At 47.5% G+C, this 27395-nt stretch overlaps 1 protein-coding gene across 5 annotated transcripts; it reads right to left on the bottom strand.

Moving 5' to 3' along the window:
* Positions 1–484: 484 nt before the first annotated feature.
* On the bottom strand, positions 485–26394 carry LOC124523134 (zinc finger protein 77-like). Of its 5 annotated transcripts, none has more exons than XM_047094930.1 (4): positions 25685–26394; positions 11287–11413; positions 3389–3569; positions 485–2739 (listed from the first exon to the last, which is right to left on the bottom strand). In XM_047094930.1, the coding sequence occupies exons 2-4, from the start codon at positions 11318–11320 to the stop codon at positions 1470–1472; spliced, it is 1485 nt and encodes a 494-aa protein (XP_046950886.1). In that variant the 5' UTR covers positions 11321–11413; positions 25685–26394; the 3' UTR covers positions 485–1469. The 5 variants fall into 5 exon arrangements, with proteins under 5 accessions (XP_046950886.1, XP_046950884.1, XP_046950883.1 ...); XM_047094928.1 differs by lacking the exon at positions 25685–26394 and adding an exon at positions 25439–25653; XM_047094927.1 differs by lacking the exon at positions 25685–26394 and adding an exon at positions 20255–23391.
* Between the last annotated feature and the right edge of the window lie 1001 nt (positions 26395–27395).

Genomic DNA, 27395 nt, shown 5'->3' with positions numbered 1-27395 from the left:
GTTCCTATGTCCAAAATTTATCAGATGCTATATTTTGGCCAGCTGATCTGGCTATTAGGGGTACTAGGCACCCCAGGTATTATGTCCTGGGGGCCAGAGGAAAGCACCTCATAAGGATTTCCACCACAATCACTGCTCATGGAAACAAACGGGCAAACCTGACTCATGTTGCAAAGGGATGTCCTTTGAAGTCACAACTTGGCACAAAATTGACTGACACCAAAAATTAGTCCCAAAAAAGAAACAATATTGGAAGTTTACCAATTGCCCATTCAATAAAAAGAGAGAACTCGGGGCACCTGGGTGACTCAGGCAGTTAAACATCTGATTCTTGACTTCCACTCAGGTCATGATCTTGCAATTCGTGGGATCAAGCCCTGCATCGGGTTGCATGTGGACAGTGTGGAGCCTGCTTGGAATTCTCTCTGCCCCTCCCCCACTCTCTCAAAACAAATAAATAACAAAAAAAAAAAAAAGAGAGAACTGATGTGAAAATATATCCTTTAATAATAAGGATTGAATAGAAGAGTAGGTACTGACTCAGGAAATTCCAGTATCTGCAACAGAGAACAGAACTTTCAACAATAGAAGTCTACATGTTGTGATCATATACTAGAAACATTCTGCAAGGTGAAATTAAATAAATCTTTTTCTATAATTATATAAAGTTGTACACACACTGCCACACACACACACACACACACTCTCTTCTCACTCCTGGGTCCAAGATATATACTAATGGAAAGGAGACATGTTGTGCATAACAGTGTGATTACTTGAAATCTGAGACAACAACATCTATGTTGTACAGATGCAGAGGAGAAAGAAGGCCACTTAAAACCATTAGCATTCAGTGACATGAACTAGGAATTCATACATTTGGGATCCCCATTAAGGAAGAGGCACTTTGAAAGACAAAGTCATATTCATAACAATGAAAAGATTTGTGTCCTGCCGGAATTTTTGTGAACAAAATACATCAAGTTCTATACCTGATGTTTTCCCAAAATCTTGTTTGTTCAGGATCATCTCCAGTGTGTTGGCTCACATTCCCAATAAAATTTTAAGGGAGAATAAATGCTTTCCCACAGTGTGTCTGTGCTCACAGATTCCTGGGATACCTGAAGGCTTTTCCACGGTGCTGAAGTTCATAGGGTTTCACGTCACTGTGCTTGCCCGTGTGTCCTTGAAGGGAAGAGAGACAAACGAAGGCTTTCCCACAGAGCAGACATTTACGAAGTTTCCCCAGTGTGTGTTCTCATATGTACCTGCAGATGTGTGTGATCCCAGGAGGCCACGCTGCTTATTCAGAGTTTCATTGCACTGTGCGTGTTCGAGTGATGTTTGAAATGTTCACTCTTCTGGAAGGTTTGTCCACACTCCTTAAAATCATGGTGTCTCTCCCCAGTGTGTGTTTCCAGGTGTGATGGACACTTGAGGGCCCTCCCACACTGCTGACATTCATAGGGTCACTTTCTAGTGTGTGTCCTAACGTGTACTCGCAGGTTCTCAGAGGAGGTGAAGGCTTTCTCGCAGTGTTGACATTTATAGGGTCTCTCCCCAGTGTGTGTCCGCGCATGTATTTGTAGGTCTCTGTGATACCTGAAGGCTTTGCCACACTCCTCGCATTCATAGGGTTTCACTACATTGTGTGTGGTCATGTGACGTTCAAAAGGTCGATGCTTCCTGAAAGTTTCCCCACACTCCTTACATTCCAAGTGTCCGCCCACTGAGTGTCTTCTCGCAGTATGTAGTACGAGGGTGTGGTGTCGAATGAAGGCTTTTCCACAGTGCTGACATTTATAGGGTCTCTCCCCAGTGTGTGTCCTCACATGAGCTTGCAGACTTGAGTTGTACCTGAAGGTTTTCCCACACTCCTGACACTCATAGGGTCTCTCCCCCGTGTGTGTCCGCATATGTTCTCGCAGATTTCCAAGATATCTGAAGGCTTTCCCACATTGCTGACATTCAAAGGGTCTTTCCCCCGTGTGTGTCCTCATATGGATTCGCAGATCTGTCTGATCCCGGAAGGCTCTGCCACACTGCTTACATTCACAGGGTTTCACCATACTGTGCATGGTCATGTGCCGATTAAAATGTCCACAATTCCAAAAAGATTTCCCACATTCCTTACATTCATAGGGTCTGTCCCCTGTGTGTGTTCTCACATGTCTTACAAGGGCACTGCGACCAGAGAGGGCTTTCCCACAGTGCTGACACTCATAGGACTTCTCCCCAGTGTGTGTTTCCTTATGTGTCCGCAGGCTTGAGTTATACCTGAAGACTTTCCCACACACGTCACACGCATGGACTCTCTTTCCACAGTCACCTCGCACGTGACCCTGAAAGGAAGACGTGCGAGTGAAAGCTTTTCCACATTTCTTGCACTCTAGAGATTTTTTACTACTGAGCCTCTTCGATGTCTTAGATACTCTCCCAGTGTCCTGACTTTCATAGGGTTCCTCTATAAGGTCTGTGTCCGTGTGAGCGCTGAGGCTCACGACGCAGCTGCAGGCTAGCCCACACTCCTCACCGGGACTAGGTTTGGGTCCTGGGTGAGATCCTCTTGGCTTCCCAAGGAAGGAACCATCTGCGAAGGCTTCTCTACGCTTAGCATGTTGACAGGATTTGCCTCTAGTAGGATAACCCTCATGCACAGTAAGACTTGTAATCAGGTTCAGGGTTTCTCCACATGGATCTCCTTCAATACGTTCACAGACACTCTCCACCAAAGGACTTCTGTTCAAAATAGGAAGGCACATGGTTAGGGAATAATGCTTATAAGCGATCTCTTTATTAATTAATGATATATTGATGTTTGTTAATCATTATTGGACTACCTAATGGCCATTGTCAATGAATGGGTATGTTTGTGGCACTGTCTCCATGCTTACAAAGTGGTACAAGTTTACTGCTCTGGCTAAGGACTCAAACAAAGTCATAACTTTCTGGGCTTCTTACATATAGTTTTCCCTGATCATTCTTCCCAACTGAATTGTTTTACAGATGATCAATATCTACAATGCATTTATAAAAACTTTTTCTTGTGGGGCGCCTGGGTGGCTCAGTCGGTTAAGCATCCGACTTCAGCTCAGGTCACGATCCCACAGTTTGTGGGTTTGAGCCTCGTGTCGGGCTGTGCTGACAGCTCAGAGCCTGGAGCCTGCTTTGGATTCTGTGTCTCCCTCTCTCTCTGTTCCTCCCCCACTCATGCTTTGTCTCTCTCTCTCTCAAAAATAAACATTAAAAAAAATTTTTAAAAAAACAAAAAACTCTGTCTTGTGAAAATTCCGACTACACAATTGTTGTGCTAGGTTTACAGCTGTTCTTTAATTTCTAGTCTCATAATCGCCAACATCCCCGTTCCTCCCATGCAAGTGTCATTCACCTTGAATGCCCTTCCTGGGTTTGCAGGTGATCTCCTCTGCTACAAAATGTCTGCTTTTCTCCAAAAACAGAACACGAATCTTTTCTTGTAAATATTCCTGTTTTGTCTTCCCCCGGCGGCTCATTCAGCAAAATGCTCCACTGAGGCCTTGATGTACTTGTGTTACCTTGACTTCGACAACCTGCAAGAATTAGTAGCATAATTTAATTTCTTGGGAATGGTCTGAGGTTTCAGGATAAGAAATAGACCTTACATCGACTTCCAGTCAGATACCGATCCCAAAATGTAAAGGAAGTTCATCAGGAAGAATGGACACATGACCACAGAAAAATTCTGGGGACCCTAGTGGTTTGGGACTTTGCCATTAAGAAGGAGAGTGTATGAAATGGCAGCCTCTTTACTCAGCAATACTTCAAAATATATGGAGACCAATGTGGAGATAAGTATTATCAGATTATTATCAGATACTAACTAGGCAAGATACACACATCCACCCCTACCCCTACAAGAGGAACACAAAAGGCTCACTTTGAGGGTGAGAATGGATGAAAAGTCTGGCAGGGAAGCCAAGTGAATGACAAACATCATCTTCTCAAAGAAAGACTGAGTCACCTTTCTAATGGATGTGTCCAAATGCTTCTCCCTTCTCTGGCACCTGGTGCACCCGAGGGTTGCTGGTCTGTCCTGAAGGCACAGAGGCCCTTGGTAAAGCCTGCTGCACTGTCCCAGTTGCCAACGGGAGGTCAGGTGGTGTGTGTGGCTACTGCCCTGCCCCTGGAGAACAGCTCAGCAGGGGGTGGTATTTGAAGGGCATCAAGCAATTTGGAAGATGGATTCATAGTCTTTAAGGTCATTGCTAATGGATACCTGTGTTTTGTTTTGTTTTTAGTGGAAGCATATTGATCTACACTATTGTCAGTTGTACAACATAGTGGTTGGACAATTATATACATTAAAAAGTGCTCACCATAATAAGTGTAATTACTGTCACTATACAAAACTACTATAAAATTATTGACCATATTCTCTGTGCTCTACTTTTCCTTCCTTCCTTATTTATTCAATAAGTGCAAATCTGTTCTTCTCAATCCCCTCCATGATTTCACCTGTCTCTCCATCCCCTTCCAATCTCACAAACACCATTTTATTCTCTATAGTTCTAAGTCTATCCTTATTTTCTGCTGTTTGTTCATTCATTATGTTCTTTAGATTTCACATATAAAAGACAGTGTTTGTCTTTCTGTCTTATTTACTTGGAATAATACCCTCTAGATCCATCCAAGTTGTCACAAATTGCAAGACTTCATCCATTTCATATTGCTGAGTGATAGTCCCTTGTATGTAGATACCACATCTTCACTATCCATTCATCTGTTGATGGACACCTGCGTTGTTTCCATATCTTGAGAATAGTGACTAATGCCACAAAGAATGTGGGGGTGCATATATCTTACTGCCCTGGTTTTTTCTTTGGTGAACTACCCAGAAATGCAATTATGGACCATATGGTACTTATGTTTAGCTTTTTGTGGAAGCTCCATACTGTTTTCCAACGTGGCTGCACCAATTTAAATCCCACCAACAATGATGAGTTTCCTTTTCTCCACATCCTCACCAATACTTGTTATATCCTGTGTTTTTTGAAGGTAGCCATTCTGGCTGCTTTAAGGTGACAGCTCATTGTGGTTTTGATTTGCATTTCTCTGAGGATAAGTGCTATTGATCAGCTTTTCATGTGCTAAGTGGCCAACTCTGTATCTCCTTTAGGAAAATGTCTGTTATGTTCCTCATCCCATTTTTTATTTTTCCTTTTGTTTCCCTTACCTGAAGGGAGAATTCCACAAAAATATTGCCAAGGCTGATGACGTCCATGAGTTTATCTCCTCTGTTTTGTCTTAAGAGGTACGTGGGTTCAAGTCTTACACATAAGCATCTAATCCATATTGAGTTTACTTTTGTGTGAGATGATGTAAGAAGGTGGTCGAGCCTTACTTTTGCAGGGAGCTGTCTCATTTTTCTAACACCATTTATTGAAGAGACAGTCTTTTTCCCATTGTATATAATCAGCTCCTTTTTTTGTGGATGATTTGACCATATAAGCATGGGTTTATTTCTGGACTCTCTTCTGTTCTCTTGATCTATAGGTCTCTTTTTGTGCCAGTACGATACTGTTTTGTTTCGTATAGTTTTGTAGTATAGTTTGAAATCTGGGACTGTTGTATCTTCAGCTTTGGTATGCTTTCTTTCTCAGCATTGCTTTAGTTATTTGGAATCTTTACTGTTTCAATAAAAATTTTAGAACTTTTGCTCTAGTTCTTTGAAAAATATTATTTGTATGTCAATAGGGATTTCATTGAATATGTAGAGTGCTTTTCATAGTATGGGCATTTTTAACAATATTAACCCTTACAATCCATGACAATGGTATATCTTTCCACTTATGGTGTCATTTTCAATTCATTCATTAAATGTCTTATACTTTCAGAGTACAGGCCTTTCAACTTCATTGAGTACATTTATTCACTATATTTTCTTGTTTTTGAAGGAACTGAACATGAGATTGCTTTCTTAATTCCTCTTTCTGCCATTTTGTTATTATAGAAAAACAACAGACTTAGGTATTATTACTTTTGTATCTTTCAATGATTCTAGTTCTAATAGTACTTGGGGAAGTTTCAAGGATTTTCTATAAATAGTTTCAAATCATCTGCAAATATTGACCATATTTTCATCTTCCTTAACAGTTTGCATATTTCTTAATCTTGTCTGACTTGTTTGGTTAGGACTTCCAGTACTATGTTAAATCAAAGTGGTGAGAGTGGACATCGTGTTTTGTTCCTGATCATAGAGGAAAAACTTTTGGCTCTTGACCACTGAGTATGGTAGCTATGGGTTTGTCATATGTGCCCTATATTCTGTTGAGGTATGTTCCCTGTATACACACTTTTTGAGAGTTTTTATGAGGAATGGAGGTTCAATTTTGTCCAAAGATTTTCTACATCTATGGAGATGAGCACATGATTTTTAATAATTTATCTCATTAGTGTGGTGTATCATATGTTGATGGATATGCTTATGTTAAATCCTTGCATCCATGGAATAAATCCCACTTGATTGTGGTGAATGCTCCTTTGAATATATTTTGAATTCAGTTTGCTAACATTTTGTTCTATATTTGACATCTATGTTCAACAGGGATATTCCTGTGTAACTTTTTTTCTCTTTGTAGTGACTTTGTCTGGTTTTGGTATCAGGGTAATGCTGGCCTTATGGAATGAACTTGCAAGTATTCTTTCCGCCTCTATTTTTGAGAATGGTTTGAGTAGGATAGGTATAACTCTTCTTTATATGTTTGGTAGAATGTACCTGTGAGGCCATCTGGATGGTTCTGGATTTTTCCTAGGAGTTGTTTCACTAGTAATTCAATTTTGTTTCTTGTAATGGATGTATTTACATTTTCTATTACGTCTTGATCTAGCCTTGGCAGATTACAGATTCTAAAAACTTGTCTATTTCTTCTAGCTTGTGCAGTTTGTTGGCAATTTCTCATGCTAATCTATTTTAATCCATTGTATTTCTGTGGTGTTGATTGCAAGTTTTCTTTCTAGTTTCATTAGTTTCATTTCTAATTTTGAGCCTTCTCTCTTGTTTTCTTGATTACTTTCACCAGATATTGTCAATTTTATCTTTTCAAAGAACCAGCTCTTCTTGCAATTGATCTATTTTTAAATCTCCATTTCATTTATTTCTGCTCTGTTCGCTATGATTTGGGCTTTGCTTGTTCTTTTTCTAGTTACTCTAGGTGCAATGGTAGAATGTTTGAGATTTTTCTTGTTTCCTGATGTAGGCTTGTGTCACTATACACTTCCCTCTTCAAACTGCTTATGCTACACATGCCAAAAATCTTCCATCACTGCACTCATTCAGTGAATACCTGGAGGTATTTAACAACTTCACTTTAATTTCTCTGTTGTTTAGTAACATTCTGTTAGGCTCCATGCGTTGGAGCTTCCTTCTGTTTTCTTGTACTTGACTTGTACTTTCATACTGCTATGCATGGAAAACATGCTTGGTATGGTTTCAGTCTTCTTAAATTTACTGCAACTTGTAAAATTTTGGGCCTAACCTATGGTCTATCCTGCAGAATGTTCCATGCAGACTTGAAAAGAATGTGTATTCCACTGTTTGGGATGGACTGTCCTGTATACATCTATTAAGTCCATCTGGTCTGATGTGTCATTGAAATCCATTCTTTCCTTACTGATTATTAGTCTAGACGTTCTATGCATTCACATTAGTGGAGTGTTAAATTCTCTTACAATTACTGTACTACTGCCATTTTCTGCCTTTGTATTTAGTAATGTTTGCTTTATATATTGAGGTGTCCCTGTCAGATGCATAGATCTATGCAATTGTTATACGCCCCCTGTTGGATTGATCTGTTTGTCATCGTGTCATGGCCTTTGTCTATTACAGTCTTTGTTTTGAAGTCTGCTTTATCTCATAGAAGTATTTCTACCTCTGCTTTTTCCCCCACTTCCATTTGCATGGAAAATCTATTTCCATCTGCTTGACTTTCAGTCTGTGTCCACTGGGTGACAGTGACTCCCTTGCAGGCAGAATATACATGGGTCTTTTCTTCTTATTCATTCAGTCACTGTAGATCTTTTGATTGGAGCCTTCAGTCCACCTATACTGAAAGTAACTATTGAGAGGCATGTACTTCTTGCTATTTCGTTCAATGTTTTCTAAGTGCTTTCATAGTTCTTCTCTGTTCCTTTCTACTCATGCTCTCTCCTCATGTGATCTGACAACTTTCCCTAATGTTTTGCTTGTGTACCTTTCACTATTTTCTGTGCATGGATTATAGGGTTTTGGTTTATGGTCACCATGAGGTTCATATGTAATATCTTGTGCATACAGCAGTATGTATTACATTAATAATTGCTTATTTGAACACATTCTAAAACACATTTATACTCCCCCACGTTTTATGGGTATGATGTCATACTTCATGTCTTTTTTTCCCCAAGGGTTCACACCAGTGAATATGGGGCTTGAACTTATGACTCTGAGATGAAGAGTCACACACTCTACTGACTGAGCCAGCCAGGAACCACATATGTCACATCTTTTCTTGTATATCCCTTGAGTGACCTCAAGATACAACTTTTGAGTTTACTACTTTTGAGTTTTACCTTCATACTAATTCTGTAAGTGATTGATTTACTATCTTTACCACACATTTGCTTCTACCAGGAATTAAAAATATTTTTTTTAACGTTTATTTATTTTGAGAGAGAGACAGAGTGTGAGCAGAGGAGGGGCAGAGAGAGAGGGAGACACAGAACCCAAAGCAGGCTCCAGGCTCTGAGCGGTCAGCACAAAGCCTGACATGGGGCTCGGACCCAGGAACTGTGAGAATATGACCTGAGCTGAAATTGGATGCTTAACTGACTAAGCTGCCCAGGTGCCCCTCTGCCAGCAATTTTGTTTTTCCTTTCATACTTTTCATGCTTCTACTTATGGCCTTTTCTTTTCCACTTAAAAGAAGTCCTTTGAGATTTCTTGTAAAGCTGGGTTAATGGTGATGAACATCTTCAATTATTTTTCTCTGGGAAGCTCTGTCTCCTTCAATTCTGAATGATTAACTTTGCCTGGTAGAATATCCTTGGTCATAGTTATTTCCTTTTGGCCCTTCGAAAGTATTATAGCACTCCCCACTGACTTGCCATGTTTCTGCTAAAAAAAATCAGCTGACAGCCTTACGAAATTTCCCTTAGAGTTTACAGTTTGCTTTTCTCTTTCTTCTTAGACCTTATCTCCTTAGTTTTAAGTTTTTTCCCGTTTTATTATAAGTCTTGGCGTGAACGTCCTTTGGTTCATCCTGTTTAGGCTTGCTGTCCTTCCTGGATCTGGATATCTGTTCCCATCTCCTGATTAGGGAAATTCTCAGCTTTTGTTTCTTCTAGTAAGTTTCTGTCCCTTTCTCTCTCTTCCCCTCCTCAGACTTCTCTAATAAAATGTTATTCCCCCTGACATGGTATAGTGTGGGGCAGTTAGTTAGACATGAGTGAGGAGGGATAAAACAGATCTGGCCACAACCTCAGAGCCACCCCTACGTGGGGCGTGGCAGGGGGTGGGGCTAACAGCCACACCTACAGAGCCACCTCTAAGGGCTAACAGGAAAGGCCTAGCCACAGAGCTGGCTCAAAAGCCACAAAGGGAGGTGTGTGTGAGGGGTGTGTATGAGGGAGCCTCAGTGGCTCAGTCTGTTTAGCATCTGACTCTTGATTTTGGCTCAAGTCATGATACCAGGGCCATGGGATCAGGCCCTGCTTTGGACTCCGTGCTTAGCGCGTAGCCTGAGAATTCTCTCTCTCTCTCTCTCTCTCTCTCTCTCTCTCTCTGTCTCTCTCTCTCTCTCGACTCTTGATTTTGGCTCAAGTCATGATACCAGGGCCATGGGATCAGGCCCTGCTTTGGACTCCGTGCTTAGCGTGTAGCCTGAGAATTCTCTCTCTCTCTCTCTCTCTCTCTCTCTCTCTCTCTCTCCTCTCTCCCTCTCCCTTTGCCCCATCCTCTGCTTGCATACTCTCTCTCTCTAAAAAAAAAAAATTCAAAACCAAAAAGCCACATTGGGACTTTCAAGAGCTGAGCCATGTGCAGAAAGAGTGCAACTTACTCTTAAGGTTACAGCAAAAGCTCATAAAACTCATAAATAGCAAAAACTCATAAATAGACAATATATAAATCTGTACAATTCTAACAGAATGAATCATGAGCAGGCACAGGCACAGAAGCCCAAATATTCTAAAACCACCATTTTGCCAGTCAAAATGTCAACCAAAGGCAAATTTACACGTACACGAAGCAGGCTTCAAAGGAGAGCATCCTGGGGCCACTGCCCCTCTTACTCCAGCAGTGGCCCCTTTTCTCTAATGGAAAGCGCAATGACTATGCATATCTACTCAAGCCACCCCAGCTCCCCATTCTGGTACAGGTCTCCGATTCTTTGGTGCATCCAGGACAAGAACCAAGCAGCCCAGGAGTGACAGAGGTCCCGGAACCTGTCCTCACTTATTTGTCAGTATTGTTTTTTTGCTGTTCATCCTGGTGGCTTCTCACTAGTGCATCTTCCAGATGACTGATCTGTGTTTAACATCCTCTTACCTCCTGCAGATCCCATCTGGCGTTTTTCAGGCCAGTTATGGAAACTCTGAGCTGTGACTGGTTTTTGTTTATAGTTTCTATCTTCTTGTTGAAAGTCTGTGTTTCTACACTCTTCTCTCAAAAGACTGGTGAGGATCTGCAGGACCATGACTTTGAACTCTGTCTCTGGTAGGTCTCTTATCTCCATATCACGTAGCTCATTTTCAGTGGTTTTGTCCTGTTGTTTCCTTTACAACATATTTGTTTGTCTCCTCCCTGTGCTGGCATGTAGCAAGTTGGCAACATTTCTTGGTCTTAAAACTAGTGGCCTTGGAGTGCCTGGTGGCTTGCTCAGTTGGTTAAGCACCCAACTCTGGGTTTCAGCTCAGGTCATGATCTCACGGTTCATGAGATCAAGTCCACATTGCGCTCTGTGCTGATGGTGCGGAGCCTCCTTGGGATTCTCTCTCTCCCCGTCCCCCACTCTCATGAGTAGTGTCTACACACACTCTCTCTCCCTCTCAAAATAAATAAACTTAAAAAAACAGGGTAATAAACAACCAATTTAACACATAAAACTATGCCTTTGTGGAAAAGCTATATGACTCCAGATAGGTTTCATGAATGCTTGGACCAACTCTGTCCTTCTTCCAATGTATTCCCATTCCTCTGGCCCAATAAGAACAGCCAATTGTAAGAAACATTTCTTCCCTAAATGACTAGTGAAGGTATGGAGCTATCCTTACCCACAGCAGACAGGTTCCTGCAGGTCTCCAGCATCACATCTCTGTAGAGCTTCCTCTGACCACGATTCAGCAAAGCCCACTCTTCCGGGGTAAAGTTCACAGCCACATCCTCAAAGACCACAGAGGCCTGAAACATACCACACACTCTATTGCTGCAAAGCTCCATCTGCACCCACATGTGTGGGAGAATGAAGGGTGTGGGTTAGAGAATGAAGGGTGTGGGTGACAGGCAGGGAGCTGACTCCATTCCTAGGACCCCTGAGTCACAACAGAGGGTGAGGACAACAGCTGACATAGACTTACACACACCCAATTTACTGGGTTATTTACACTGAGACAGATCTGAACAGATCAATACTGTACAGATTGAAACATGAAATATTCACTCAGATAACACAGGAATTGGAGGACACACGTTTGGCTTGCTCAAAGACGATAATGCCTCATCATCAGCTCCAAGAACTGGAACCAGAATGTCAGGATGGTGTGGACACTCGGATTCCAGTGCTGCTTGATGGGAGCAGCTCTCGTCCTGGAAGGAACAAGGGCAAGAAGCCTGCTGGAGTCCTCTGTCTTCCGACAGAGGCAGACACGACCCTTTCCCCGGATTAGGTGGGCTCTGGGCACGGACACAGGCCAGGGCCCGGGCGCCTGGCACACCTGGTGTGTAAGACAAGTCCGGGGCCTTAAGAAACTTGGAAGTCAGCAGGGCCGCTGAAACATTTAACCCAGGGCCCAGAATTCAAGGAAAAGGGCACCAGAAGGAAGAGTCTCTGAGGGATTGATGGGGACACAGCCACCGCTCACGTTAACACAGGGGGAAGAATCACAGTGTATGGACCGTTTTTAGGCAACAGGCCTGAGTGATGGAAAGATACGCAGCAAAGGGCGCAGTGAGCACACAGCTGAATGCACACGGGCTCCCGAGTGACCTGCCTCAAAACGGCCACAGGCCCTAACTAACCCCTGCGTACTTACAACTGGGCACAGGTCCCACACAGGGAGCATTCCAAAGGTTCCCATGCTCCCTCGTGACCCCATAACTGTAGCCCCCAAGCACTGCCTCCCGGCAGACGGTCTCTCCTTTGCCATCCTGCCCGCTGCTCCCTTGCAGGGTATTCAGCAAACTCCCATCTCCTCTGTTCTGCCTTGGGGGGAATTCTCTCACCCCCTGAGCTGCGGGCCTCCCCCTGATCGGGTCACCCCACATTTGTTGGCCTTCACAGGGACCCTCTCCTATACTCGGCCTCTCCTGGGATTTCCTAGGAATTTCTTGGGAGTTTCCCTTGGTGGCCTGACTCTAGTGTTCTCTGGGCACCTGACAACCTCCACCTGAGAGGTTCCTCCTTGGTGAGGATCCCAAGTCCCAGGGGGCGTCTATGGGGCACCCCTTGCCCAACAGGATGAGGGATTTCCCCTCTTGCCCTTCAGGGGGGATCCTTGACCTCTTCTCCTTTCTTTTTTTCCTTTGGCAGGTGTAACCATACTCCTCACCAGGCAGCCAAAGTTCTCTATCCAAGGGGTCCCTGGTATGGTCTATGGGTCTGAGGGTGAACAAGGTCAGACTATTCGGGCCTGTATGGGCGAATGACCCCTTTCCTCTCCTCTCCACTCTGTTCCCAAGGTCTATTCCCAACGGGTGGCAAATATGGCAATGGCAGCTCGGCCGTGGTGAATCCGCACATGTGAAGGACTCTGCTGGGACCCTTTCCTGATGCTGGCTGAGTCTCGGCAGCCTTGCTTCTGTCAGATTCCCCCCTTAACTCCTTAGTTCCCATGTATGCAGCTGCCATCTTGATCTACAAGCAAACACATTCCTACACATCTGAGTGCTGAGTCCTCCCCTCCTTTTTGCTTAAGTACAATGAGAATCTGTTCTCCTTTTAACAAGACACCATTGGACACATTGGTTATTTCACCAAAGATTTGACAGGAATGTCGGATTTGGGACAGACCTGCATAGACCCAGAACTAACCAGACAGCTTGAAGGAATTAAGGTGGACTTTGTGGAGCCAATCAACCCCCCTGGAAATATTGGCCTGATGCCTTGCTGACAGGGTTCCCAGCAGCCTTACCAGGTGAGTAAAGTCAACTCCTGGCAGGTGCCGGAAACCTCAGGATGGTTTGGGGACCTTGAGAAGAAGAAATCACATAAATCTACAGGTCTTGCAGACAAGTCTGGTGACAAATATTTGGCTTGTCTTCTGGCCTCGAGGGGCTATTAAAAGTTCAGTCTAGAGGGGCGCCTGGGTGGCTCAGTCGGTTAAGCATCCAACTTCGGCTCAGGTCATGATCTCACGGTCCGTGAGTTCAAGCCCCGTGTCAGTGTCTGTGCTGACAGCTCAGAGCCTGGAGCCTGCTTCGGATTCTAAGTCTCCCCCTCTCTCTCTGATCCTCCCTAGTTCATGCTCTGTCTCTCTTTGTCTCAAAAATAAACATTTAAATAAATAAAGTTTTTTTAAAAAGTTCGATCTAGAGATTCCTTATGAAAATTTTGAGCAAAGCAAGCTTTTTAAAAAACTTATATGGCCAATCACTGTTCTTGCTGAGCGTTTGTAAATAACTAGGCCATTTTGTTAAAACTGGACCTGTTTTACAAACAAATCAGTCTTGATTTGGCTATCTCTAGAAATAAGAGTGAATGCAGAGAGAAAATAATTATGTTTTGAAAACAACATCTTTGTAGATACTGGGTTTTTGATACTATTTCTTATAAACCAGACTAGGTTTTGAATTCTTCTGGTTTCCTCAAATATCTGGCTAGAGCTCTCCAAACTAAGGTTTCATATCTTCCTTTCTCATGACTTAAAATCATTAAAAGTTAAAATTGCTGTTTTTATTAAAATTCTGAATACCAACGCTAGACAACTTGACGTGAACTTCAGAGAGATTGCCACAATAACTCATGTACAGAGAATCATCATGCTTGTTACTCTGTTTGGATAAGAACAGAACCCCAGGGACACAGCATTATTTGAACAGCTGGAAAATGGGAAAGACTCCCCAACAACTGCATGACTCAACTGTCACCTTGACCAATTCTGCATGGCTGTGATAAGAAATTCACTCCTTAAACGCTTGAGCATATCCCACTCCATGTGATTAACTATGGACTTACAGAAATAAGGGATGCCCTCATTTTTCTTATATTGGATTGCATGGTGCAGGTTGGGACGTCCTTATCTCCGGGGAGAGGTAGCTCCCATTTGCCAGCAATTCCTCATAATTAGGATATTGTTAAGGTTAGACATCAGGCATTGAAGGCTTATTAATGGTCCTCTCCTGTAACCATATTTCTCCTGGAAAACCTCTATGGATTTAAAATTACAAATAGAGGTTTTAGCCAGGCATACAACAGCCATCTTTAACCAAGCCCAACACACAGTCACCCACAAACGGAGAAGGTGACCCTCCAATACCCAATGGCCTGATATCCTGCAGCAGCTCAAAAAGGAACCTATGCTTTCATTAAAACAGAGTGCCATGTATGCACTCCAGATTACCCCAATAACATAACAGGAGTGCTGACAGATACAAATACTCATGTCGGTGCTTGAAAGGATCCTTCCCTCTCCTTTAATGACTGGCGAAACTCCTGGACTGGAGGAAGATCATGGTCAACTATCAAAGGTCTTTTCTTCAGGCTTATTTTCCTGCTGAATGTTGACATACCAGGGACATCTCTATGCCCTCATTCAGCAGGAAGAAGCTACTGAAGGTGACACCCCTGTCCTAACGCCAAAGATTTGTCATTTTCCACCTGTCAGGGGGATGTCAGGGCCACATTTAGACAACAGGCTTCACCAATGGAAACCTGAGTTAGGCAAAAGGGCCCACAGTGACCACACAGATGGATAAAAAACAGGCTCATGAAGTGACCCGCCTCTAGATAGCCACAGGCCCCAACTCTCCAATGGTCTACTTACAACCGGGCACAGTTACCACAAAAAGGGCGAATTTCCATGTGTCCCTACACTCCTTCACTCTGCCCTATGACCATAGCTCGTCACCACCACCTGGTGGCCTGCAGCTCCCCTACAGTGCATTCAATAGACTTCTAACTCCTTTGTTGGGTAAATTTTGCTGTGGGTGAATTCTTTCACAGCCTATGCTGCCCACCCTCCCTCCCCAACCAATCTGAACACCCTACACATAGTATCTTTGGAGCAATATGAGGACACCACATCACTGAAGGAAAATGCAAACAATTATGAGAAAATAATCAGGAATTACTTAAATAAAAGACATGTTTCCACAACCTAAGCACACAGAATCCCAGCTACATCAGCTACAATGAAGGCAACACCATTTCATCTGGGGCTGCAGCGTGGGTTTGCTAGTCACATCTGATACGAGGCTTGTAACCTACACAGGTTTTCCAAAACTTGTATAACAACAATAAAAAAGATTATATTATAGGTTACATTATAAAGGCAAATAATACAACTAAATAATGGACAAAAAAATGTGAATGCACATTTCCCTAGGAAGATACAGAAGTGGCCAAAAAGCACATGAAATGAGCTCAACGTCACCACACATCAGGGATCCATATGCAAAATGCAACCATGCACAGACACTTCCAATCTACCCCATGTGGCCAGTTTATCCTGACACCAAAATTAATCCTATATGAAATGGATTCTACAGGGGCGCCTGGGTGGCTCAGTTGGTTGAATGTCTGACTTTGGCTCAGGTCATGATCTCTCCAGTCTGTGAGTTCCAGCCCTGCGTCAGGCCCCATGCTGACAGCTCCGAGCCTGGAGCCTGCTTCTGATTCTTTGTCTCCCTCTCTCTCTGCCTCCCCCGATCATGCTCTGTCTCTCTCACTCTCAAAAAATGAATGTTAAAAAAAAATTTAAAAATAGTAATAAAATGGATTCTACAACGTGACCAAGCGGGATTTATCTGGGAATAAAATGGTTGGCTCACCAAGCAAAACAGCGGTCATAAACTTCATGAACAGAAGAGAAACAAAAACCCCATGATCACTTCCACACAGAAAAGGTATCTCCTTGAACCCACCACCCTCTCTTGACAAAAATACTCAGCCAACTAGGAACAGAAAGGAACTTCCTCATCCCGAAAAGGGGCAACGGGGAAAAGTCCACACCTAACATTTGCGCACCCAGACACTTCTCCAAAGAACATATGTAAATGGCCAGTGGGCCGATGAAAAGATGCTAGACATTCGTCACGCGGGACACGCACCTCGAACTACCAGCAGAGGCCCCTTCGCACCCACCACACTGGCTATAAAGACGCCCCAGGAAGCGCCGGCGAGGACGTGAGCAGGGCGCATTCTCCTTCATTTATCCTGCTGCGGATGTAAGCGGGGGAGGCCGCTTTGGAAGAGTCTGGTGGACCCCCAACATGAGCAACGTGGAGTTCCCACCCAACACGGCAGGTCCGCTCCTCGTATCCACCTGTCCCAGACCAGGGAGGACGAGCGCCATCACACACAAGTGTGCGCACGCGCTCTCCGCGGCACGACTCCCGATCGCCCGCGATGAAAACCACCCAGAAGCCGGGCACCTCTTCCAGACTGAGTAAAGGCGACACGACTGAAGTGCAGTCAAGAGTCCACAGGGGAAGCTCCCCAACCTGCCGCTCAGGGCCAAGGGCAGACACAACACAGAGAGACGCACCTGCACACCCATAATGCATCACTGTTCATGCAGGAGGAAAGATTATTTCCTCCGGTGGCAACAGCTCAGCCAATGAGAGACAATCATAGGCCAGCCAATGAGAGACAATCATAGGCCAGCCAATGAGAGCCAGTCACAGTCCAGCCAATGCGAGAGAGCCAGGCCTCAGCCAGTGAGAGCCACAGCCCAGCCAATGAGAGACAGTCACAACCCAGCCAATGAGGGATGGTCGCAGCCCAGCCAATGAGAGACAGTCATGCCTCGGCCAATGAAAGAGAGCCACAGTTCAGCCAATGAGAAGCCACTACACGTGGAACACCCAGTTTGCTCCAATGGCTTTCTGGTTTGGCACAGCCCCTCCCAATGTCCCCTCTCCTCTAGGAAAAAGCGTTCCTCCCTTTGTTCCTCCCTTTCTTCTCCAGACTTGCCTGTGGTATTGCTGGGGCTTACCTGTCCCAAATCCCAATTCTCTGCTATTCTCATTTTTTTTCCTGGAAAAATAACTGCCGGTTTCATTTTTAAGTTAACGTTACTTGGTGATCACCAGGGGACCCAGAGGAGACCCCAACCACTCCCAGGCTGGCGAGCAAATAGGTGCAGGTACCCACGGAGCCCACTGCTCTCTCTGCTTTCTTGGGGACCCTGAAGTGGAGGTTGTTTTGTGCTGAGATCAGAGCCCCGCTCCCTGGGTCTGCGCTCTCCTGGTTGTGCACTCTCCAGGGTTTATTCAGAACCTGTGTTAGGGGCTTGTCCTTTCTCAGAGAACTCATTTTTGTTCCGACTACTTTCCAAAACTGGACTGTTCCTCTTGGAATCGTGCCTGTTGGAAATGCATTGGCCCTTGGTCTGGTTTCTTCTGGAACAAGGCTACTCCTATAGAGACTAGTGTTCATAAATTTTTATTCTGGTCTAGAGAAAACTACCAAGAAATGGATTCCAGTTATCAAAGCGCATGGAGGGGGCCCTCAAATGGAACCCTGGCCAATCTTATGTTTAAAAACCATGGTGCATCCTCGTGCATTTCTAACAAAATGAGCAACTGAACCAAATATAATTTAGAACTACAAGGGCCTTTATGGGGAACTTTCAATCTCCCCAAACATGTTTTATTGAATACTGTTAGAAAAAAAAATTTAAAAATTAAGAAGGAAGGAAGGAAAGAAGAAAAGAAAGAATGAGAGAAAAGAATAGAAAAGAAAAAAAAAAAGAAATTAGGAAGTCATGAATCCAGCAAACTGAATTTGATACATATTTTATTCGGTACCTCAAGACTTGCAAATATTTTCAGGATCTAAGTGTACCTCTTTGCAAAAGACTATTTCAAATGAACCAAGGCAAACAACTGAAATAACGACAAATGGCTTCCGAAGTGTCTTTTTCTCCCGCCCAGGCTTCCCTGTCTGCAGACATCCGGCGGCTACTCTACACCTGGGACCTGCCTCCAACCACTTTCCTCAACAAGCTCTGAACTTCCCCTTTTCTTCTGAACCTGCCCATGATCCCTCCTTACCTCAGCCTGTTAACCAGGCCTCTTTAAAGGGAAGGCTTCTCAAGACCTAAAAGCCCATGTTTCTCATGTTCCCTGGACTAAGGCAGAAGTTTCCAAAAGTGCCCAGGACCCCCCATAAGCTCGCTGAAGAACATGACATGGCTATTCAACTTACCAACATGGTTTCCCAGATTTAGATCAACTAGTCCACACGCATGTTGCTGAGGCCCAGGCCACACATGGGATGAAACTAACCCAAGAGAGGGAGAGAGAGAGAGGCCCAACTTCTGAAAAGATGCCAAACGTCTGAAAATTCCCACCAAGCAATTACAGTAGCTTTTCCTAGGACTGTGAATTAAAACAAAATCCAGGTTTCCACACAAAAGCCTGATGAACCTGTACATAGCTATTACAATGGACTTCAGCCTATCTTCAATGTAACTGCTGGTCTTTCTTCACATGTGGAATCCATCAGGAGCATTTAATGGGCTGGACTGGAATCTTTCTTTTTAGTTAAAAGGACCAGGATGGGCTGGGAAATCTCATCCCCTGCATATTTAATTATTTTGACAAACTAGGCCACTCACAGCCCACATGAAGGAAAGCTAAAATTCTTAATTTGCACCACGAACAACTGAAGGCTTCTATAAGGAGCGCCTGGGTGGCTCGGTTGGTTGAGCATCCAACTTCGGCTCACATCATGATCTCACAGTTCGTTGGTTTGAGCCCCATGGTGGGCTCTGTGCTGACAGCTCAGAGCCTGGAGCCTGCTTCGGGTTCTGTGTCTCCCTCTCTCTCTGCCCCTCCCCCACTCACACTTTGTGTCTCTAAAAATAAACAAACATTTAAGAAAAACCCACCAAATACCTCCTAGTCTGCACTATTATGGCCAACATCCAGGACATGTGAGGAAGGTTACCAGCAGCCCGAATGCTCCAGGTGGGAGCCCTCCTCCCGGCCCCTCCCAAGCCCTCCTCATGCCCAACGGCTGGGCTCTAAGGACCACAGGGGCGCTGCCCCAAATTCCCTCCTGATCAGCTTGGAGAAACCACTCTCCAGATGGGGAGGGACTCTCTCTGTGCCGCCTGACACGGGACCTACACTGTGAAGCAGGTCCCGCCGCTGAGAGCTCACGGGGCTCCAACAGTGGGGTCTCTAATGAACCTGCACAGGTTCCTGCCTCTGAACCCGCCCCCTTGTGTCTAGTCCCGTGTGACAGACACACCATTTTCACGTTAGTTCCTCCACCTCTAGTCATTCACTGCACGGATCCTCAGAAGGGATCACGCTGGAATTTCATTCTCCCACAAAGGGAAAGTAATTCTAGAACTGGATGAAGATACTCGAAATACCTAACCAGGGGACGAAATGCCCTTTGGACATCTTTTATCTACTTCATCTCTGACACACTAGAGTGGCATCTGGGGACACTGATCATTTGTCTCGGCTGGATCACCTGCCATCCTCTTTCTGAGCAAAATCCCCAACTAATATTGGCAGAAACCACAGTGTACCTCCTATGAAGATTCAAATAAATCCCTCAAAGTGCTGTCATATTTAATAAATTTCCTGTAAATAAAGAAGCCCTTAAAGGCACCAAGCCCATAGAAGATTACGAACCTGAGGCTATGATCCCATTATACCCTGCACCCATCCTCTTTTACCAGTGCCCAGACGACGGAGGACTGTCCAGGACACGGTGATCACTGGCACCTGCTGTTCCCAACTCCCACACGCTGACATCCCTTCCCACTGAGAGCAAATTTTCAAGGAAATGAAACTGCACAGTGCATTTTTCGTATTGCAGTTTGTGAGGATGAACGCAGTTACCTCTGCTTTCATTTGAAAGGAACAGAAACACGCCAGGGCACTCACGCCCAGGGCGGGACAGGCTTTCTTGCTTTTCTTGAATCTCAAAAGCTGGTCTGGATGATGGAAAATTGCTGAAGGCTCTGCTCTCTGATGATATGTAGATGGTTTCGGTCTCTGCTCCCCTTCTCAGACCTCTTCCCAGGAAGCCCGAATCCACCTGTTACACCTTTTGGCCTTGAAAGGACAAAATGTCTCTAAAGAAATATTGCAGGTTGCTCAAACTCAGGATCGATACGTAGGGCGTCTGATCCGGGAATGAGCATGACACGTGGACCCACGTGAAACCCCTCGTGACTGCTCAGCACGGACACAGCACCTTCTGACTCCCAAATAATAATATAGAGAAACTGAACAGAGGTGTCCAAAAATGTTCCCCAGAAATGTAAAAGCATTGATGGAAATCTAATAATTGTGACTTTAGTAAAAAGAGAACTCTGGTTGGACAAATACCAGTCCAGCAATATCCAGAGACACTATAATATGCACTACTCACCAGTGGACGGACATTAGAGCAGTGGCCTCCAACAACCTAATCGTGTTCGATAATGACTATGAGCGGAGAAATACTAATAAAGTCACAAAAGTGACAACCTCGCAGGTTCCACCGGTCCAAGGACAACCCCAGGGAAGCTGGCTCGCACAAACGGATGTCACACAGCTCCCTCTCTCGTAAACATGAATACAGTTTAGCCGTGGTTTATATGTTATCTCACTGGACAGAAGCCCAGTGTTTCCCTATGGCTTCAGACTGTGAGAGAACGATATCCCTACCTGGGGAACGCCTCTCAAACTTCACAGGGATCGGGGAACCCAGTTTACCAGCCAGGTGCTTAAAAGTTTACCAGCCAGGCTGGGAACCTAGTTTACCACCCAGGTGATACCAGCCAGAAGCACCGTCGAGTGGTTCATACTCTGCACCCCGTTTCCTGCTAACGTGTAACTTACAAGCTACAATATGCAATGTCCCCCCAGCGCAGAAGGACTTACGAGGCATTTACCCTGAGGACAGGACCACACTGACGGCAACAGCAGAGCCCACAAAAGGAAAACATGAACTGGAGACCCCCACGCCCCACCATCCCGGGACGGAGGGGTTCACTAGGAGGCGCCAGCCGCAAATACCCGCCTGAGCGACACAGATGAGCCCTGGGCAGCCACACGGCAGCCACATCACCGGTGGCACTGCTGATATTCCCCTCTCGCACCGCAACAGAGATCCGGTCAAGTGACACCTGCTTGGGGGGTGATGACACGGAAAGCTGCCAGCAGAAAGAGGTATGGCCAAAGGACAAAACTCCTAAGTGTCACCCACACTGGACTCCCGGGGCAGCGAGAGCCTCTCCAGGAACAACAGGCCAAGGAGCAGAGCAGGAGCCGCTCACATCGGTCACCCGCGGTGCCCACACCGCACAGGACACCCCATTGCAGAGGGTCACGCCCAATCCCCACACGGGAGCTGAGCTCTCCCTGCTGACACCAGTCCTCCAGGAAGGAAGGAGGGGACCCGGAGACCCCAGGGGACCCAACCCTGGAGATCTGCACACCCTGCACCCCCTACTCCAGGGCTCCAATTCTAACCAGGGAGGAAACCCTCCCAGTTTAGCATCTGACCCCTACACGCTGTGTTCATGACCCTTCCAATGGCACTTGACCCCAAGGAGCCTTCCCTCAGTCTGACCTGCACATCTTCCTGTTTCCACAGATCCCACTTAACCCCACAACCCCTTGGACGATGCCAACACCGGTCCTCAGGAGACATCCCAGGGCGGCCCCAGATCGTTCCCAGCACAGCTGTACCGGCATCCCCTTCTTGGGGCCCTGCGTCCTCTCTGGGCGGCCACAGCCCCTTCCGCACTGGTCCCGGGGGCCACCTGCAGGCAAGCGAGACCCCACCACACCTTCCCTTGCCTCCCACCAGGCCTAGCTGTGGGGGTGGCCGGTCCCCAGCCCAGAGGAGGCCCCAGCTTCCAGCAACTTGGGTCATCCGAATGACATGGGGACTCCAAGCTGCTGTGTGGACAACCAGGTGCAGCATCACGGCTTCCACCCTGAGGTCAAGGCCACAGTGGGAGGGGCGGCTCTAGGGCCCCTGTGTGGTTTCACAAGAATGGAAGCTGTTTATCCCTTTCAGAGAACAGGGACCTGGTACCGTTAGAATTGAACCCGTCTCAGTTCACAGAATTTGTGTGCGTCTCTGACACCGGCAATTCTCAGGGGACAGATCAGGAAGACAGTTTTCCAGCTCTGGACCCTGCGTGGAACTGTCACCAGCATTTGGATGAATCCTCTGATGCATGACTCCACCCACCTGCATGAAGGCGTGGAGCCCCCAACCCTCATGGAGAAGGACAGTTCTGTCCTGAGACACTTTTCCCCAGGGGACGCTCTCTGGATAAAGCCCCCAGTAACCCGGGTCAGCAGGGACAGGAACGACCTGACACACTACCCTCTCCCCTGAAGGGGAAGAAAGGAGGCAGAAAGAACTCGGGCATTTTACACCTGCTCAACGCAAGGCTGGCGGAGGACAGAGCCATCAGTACTGAGCTGGATAGGGTGACAGGTCCTGCTCACAGGTGACAGGTGACATGGAGACGCCTACCTGAGCCCTGTGCTCCCAGGAAAACCTCAGTGGAAGGGAAAGGCACTCCCTCCCCCACCCTGTTGGGGTCTGGAAAACAGCAGGCTGCACGAGCGCCCCTCCCCCGTCAGACCAGGAGAAGACTAACAGGAAGTCCCCCTGGCTCACCCACGACAGGGCCACGCGCAGACCCCCCACACCCACACTTTGTGCCTCATCTGTGATCAGCTCAGCTGCTTGTCCCCGGGACCAAGGGGCACAAAATGCCGGCTGGTCCCGCTTTGCTTTGGCTTCTCTCCTTCCTCCAGACCCCTGAACGTGGGCTTGCTCTCAGGCTGAGCCACACACAGCCCCTCCTGGGGACAGGGGGACAGGCTGGCCTCAGGGAACCCCAACGTCAGCACCACACCTGCTCATGCCTAGTTTCTTTCCTCTTCTCCTCCCTTGTACACAACTCTCAGACAACTTATACAACTTGAGACACTCGCAAGTCTTATGCTCAGTGTCCTCCTTGTCGATGTAGCCCCCCGCCTCCTGCACAGCCCTTGCCCCTAATGCAGCAGCCCCCTCCCCCCTGTAGCCCCTGCCTCTAATGTAACAGCTGCCCACCCCCCCATGGCTCCTGCATCTAGTGCAAAAGTGCCCCGCCCCTGGCATGGACCAAGCCTGAAGTGCAACGGTGCCCCTGCTCCCCACTTTGCAATCACTCTTCTCAATACAGGTCTCTCCTTACTCACTTCGGATTTTTGACAGAATTGACACTGGTTTGACCAACTGTCCACCACTGCCCCTTTCCTACGCAAACTTTACCCAGGCCACTGTCCTCCCCACAGGCCCGACTGCAGGTGGCCCACACTCTGAGCATCCACTGAGCTGAGGAACAAGGCCCTGGGGACCTGAGCCACCTGGGGACCTGAGGCCTTCCTCCACCCCAGGGGCTGGATCCTGACACTAGGTCTTCCTGCCCATCCCCCCCTCACAGAACAACCAAGCCGGTTCTGTTTCACTGGAGGGTCCCTGAGTTGGGAGCTGGTCCCTGTTGGAACCAATTGTAATAAACTGTCCTCAGCCAGGCGCAGATTTGAGGTCATCTCCCAAGTCTGTCACCAGCTAGACCTCAAGCTGACGAGCTTGTACTCACAGAACTTTGCCCCACGTTTCCCTAAGCTGTCCTTTCCAGCTGTCCTTTTAACTCAGGCAAAGGACAGGAACCTGCCCCTGGAGCAGACCCACTGCCCTCACCAGACCTCCAGAGCCCCAACCTCCCCAACCAGTTTAAGAAGCCCCAGGATTTCTGTCGGTGCAGAGGGATCTGGAGGGACCTCTGGAATGACCACCAATTACCTTTACCTCATTATCACACTGAAGTCTCCACTGGGGGAGGAGCACAGCCTCCTGTACATGACTTACTTCCTGGGGACAGGCCTGCTGCCCCAAGGCCCACCCGCAGCACCCCTCCTTCCACCCCACACAGGACGAGGAGGCTTCCCCATGGAAATACCCATCCCAGCCCTAAACCAGAAGAGCCCATCCACCCTCCCTCCGGGGAGTCAGGGCTTTGGAAGTTATTTCCTGTGATCTACTGATCTCCGTATCTGCTGCTAATAAAGTTTTCTTCCTGGGACTGCTCAGTGTGGAGCAGTTTCTGACTCACCAAGCAGAGAACTCAGGTTGGTTGGGTGACAGGTCCACCGTGGGTCCCCCTGGAAGCTTAGCGGGTTTAGGGGGTGCCCAGAAAAGCAATCGTTTTAGGACCCTAGCTCCATTCCGTGATCTACCCCTCTCCGGCTCTAATTGCCCAGCACACCCCTTGCAGAACTTCCTGGTCCGGGTCACAATCACAAAGAAATGGAAAAACAGAAGACCAATCTCAGCCATTTACGACTTGAAGGGAACAGCGTGGAAGCAAAGACTGACAGTCTGCACCAGGCCAGGAAACAGCCAAACCCGTGAAACTCTCCGCGCCGTTTCCAAAGTGAGAAAACCCTGCATTTCTTACCCGAGATCGCAGCCCAGGACCCCATGCGCGTGCACCTGCTCCCTCAGCGCGCGCTCAGCCCCGGCCCCACGTCCCACACTTACCTCCGCTGGATTCTAACGTCCAAGTCTCAGCCCCCGGGAGCAGCTCCGGCTCCGTGACCGTCACACTGCACGCGTGCTTTCTGGGCACGTCTTCCAGCTCGGTCCGAGCGACCTCACGCCCGCCTAGACTGCCCCCAACAGAGCTCCCCCCCACCCCCACCGCCCCGTCCCCGCTAGGGAGTCGCGGATTCAGAAGCTATTTCCTGAGGCCGCCTTATGGCTACAAATAGCTTCCTTTATGTGACAACTTACCCGGACAGTCTCTACCTGTCCTCCACCGAGGAGCGCAAACTCCTGCTTAGTCAGGTCGTCGCACACGCTCCCCGAATCCCAGGCCTCCCCCCTGCCCTCCCCCAGCCTCCCTTCTCCGTTCCAACCGCCCAGGACCCAGGTGCGGACCCCTGGGGATGAGGACACCCCGCCGCGGCCGCTTCCACCTAGGTCCGGCTGGTCCCATCCGCCCCGCCGGCCCGCGCACTCACCATCTTGGGGCCCTGCTCCGCGCCCTGAGAGCTTCCACCTCCGACGCCCACACCCGCGCCGGGGGCAGCACCGGATCCAAGGGCGCCAACAGCTCCGGCTGAGAGCCACACCCCCCGGACTCTCACTCGGGCCTGGTAGGGTAGCTTACACGGCCCGGGCCCTGATTGGACGTTGCTTCAATCCCTGCGACCCGATTGGATGCTGTCCCGAAGACACCACCCCGAACCAGATTGGACATTACCTACCGCGCTTCCGCCCCGTGAGAGGACAGTCTGGGGCCTTCACGTTCTGATTGGAAGATAATCCTGACACCACCTCTGCGGTCACAGATTGGGCTGAACGCCCAGGCCCCGCCTTCTCCACTTTGAGTGACAGGTTGGAGGCACACACGTGGTTCATCCTCCGGCCGGGAGGTGGGCTCTCAGTCCAATGTGCTCTGGGCGGGGTCTCCTGCCTGCCTCCTCCTTTTCGGTCGCGCATTCCACGCAGTTTCTCTGTGGATACTCCCTTGTCCGGCGTGGGATCGGGACGTGACAGAACAGAAGGGCCCGTGGCCTACACGTGGTCACTACGTTTAAGAACAGCTCACTGACCGGTGACCTCATCGCACGGGAGCCGGGTCCACCTGTGTTTGGAGCTGACATTTGACACCGTGAGTCCCCACCCTCTGACCCAACCTCCACTTCTCAGTCCTCAGGCCAATCAAAAGGGCCCTGTGTCTTCAGCCACCGTGCGACGTGGGATCCCGCGGTCCCAGCCGGGCACAGCCACAGATGTGACACGTTACAACACTCAGGTGTGCGTTATATTCTGCAAGGAAAGTCACGGCGGATCCAGGTTGTAATCCGTCCCCGTGAACGTGGAATGTAAAAGCTCCACATCCTTCTTCAGGTGGTGTGTTGATGTGGGACAGCTCTGGGAACACGCGAGGGGAGGGGAGGGGAGGGGAGGGGAGGGGAAGGGAAGGAAGGGAAGGGAAGGGAAGAACACTGAGTTTTACTCTTAAAAGTGTGAGCACAGGAGCACCTGGGCAACTCAGTCGCTTGAGCCAAGGACTTCAGCTCAGGTCATGAGTTCCTGGTTAGTGAGTTGGAGCCCAATATTGGGCTTACTGCTGTCAGTATATTGTCCGTTTCAGATCTGTCCCCATCTCTCCTTGCCCCTACCCCTGCTCCCTCTCTCAAAATAAATAAACATTTAAAAACATGTGTGAGTCCCATGGTATGCGACTTATATCTCCATTTTCCTAAGCAAATTTAAAGGCCACAATAGCCAGGAAATCATGCCTCCTGGGCACTGTTGAAATACTTCATGTCTCTGCGGATTTGCCCACTCTGCCTATTTAATGTAAGTGACTCACACCATGTGGCCTGTGTGGCTGGTGTCTTCCACGTGGTATAACATTGTCACCATACGTTCACGTGCATGATGTGTCTGTCCTTCATTCTCTCTGGGGCTGAATCACTGTCCTGTGTATACGCTGCACCCGGTTCATCCATCCACACACTGGGGGACACTTGGGACGTTTCCCTCTTTTGCGGGGAACGCACGGTTTTGCACCTGGCATTCGTGTGCACACATCTGAGTGTCTGTTTCCGTTTACGTAGGCCTGGAACACTTGGGTCACACTGCGGTTCTGTGTTTCACTTCTTGAGGAACCACCAAACTTTTTCCACATCAGCTGTCCTAGTTTCTACTCCCACCAGTGTAGCTACCAGGGTAGCAAGGTTTTGTTCTCTCTTGGGGGCACAGAAATACACTGGACAGTCGTGCCCCAGGGACTGACGGTCTTCCTGTCGTTTCACAAACCACTAAAGCTGATCTGGAGGAGAGAGAGTCTTCCGCATGTCTACTTAGTTACAGTACGCAGGTAGTTTCGTTGTCTGCTTCCCCCCAGTAGAAGACATCATGTACCTGTTGCCACTTTTGGCTTTAAACGGACATAAAGCCTCAAAA

This window comes from Lynx rufus, unplaced genomic scaffold, assembly GCF_022079265.1.
Source record: "Lynx rufus isolate CCGP_SWC_20201006 ecotype Redwood Valley unplaced genomic scaffold, mLynRuf1.p SCAF_4, whole genome shotgun sequence".
NCBI classification, from domain to species: Eukaryota; Metazoa; Chordata; class Mammalia; order Carnivora; family Felidae; genus Lynx; species Lynx rufus.
The sequence above is the reverse complement of the archived record's forward strand: the minus strand, read 5'-3'. Positions and strand labels throughout refer to the sequence as shown.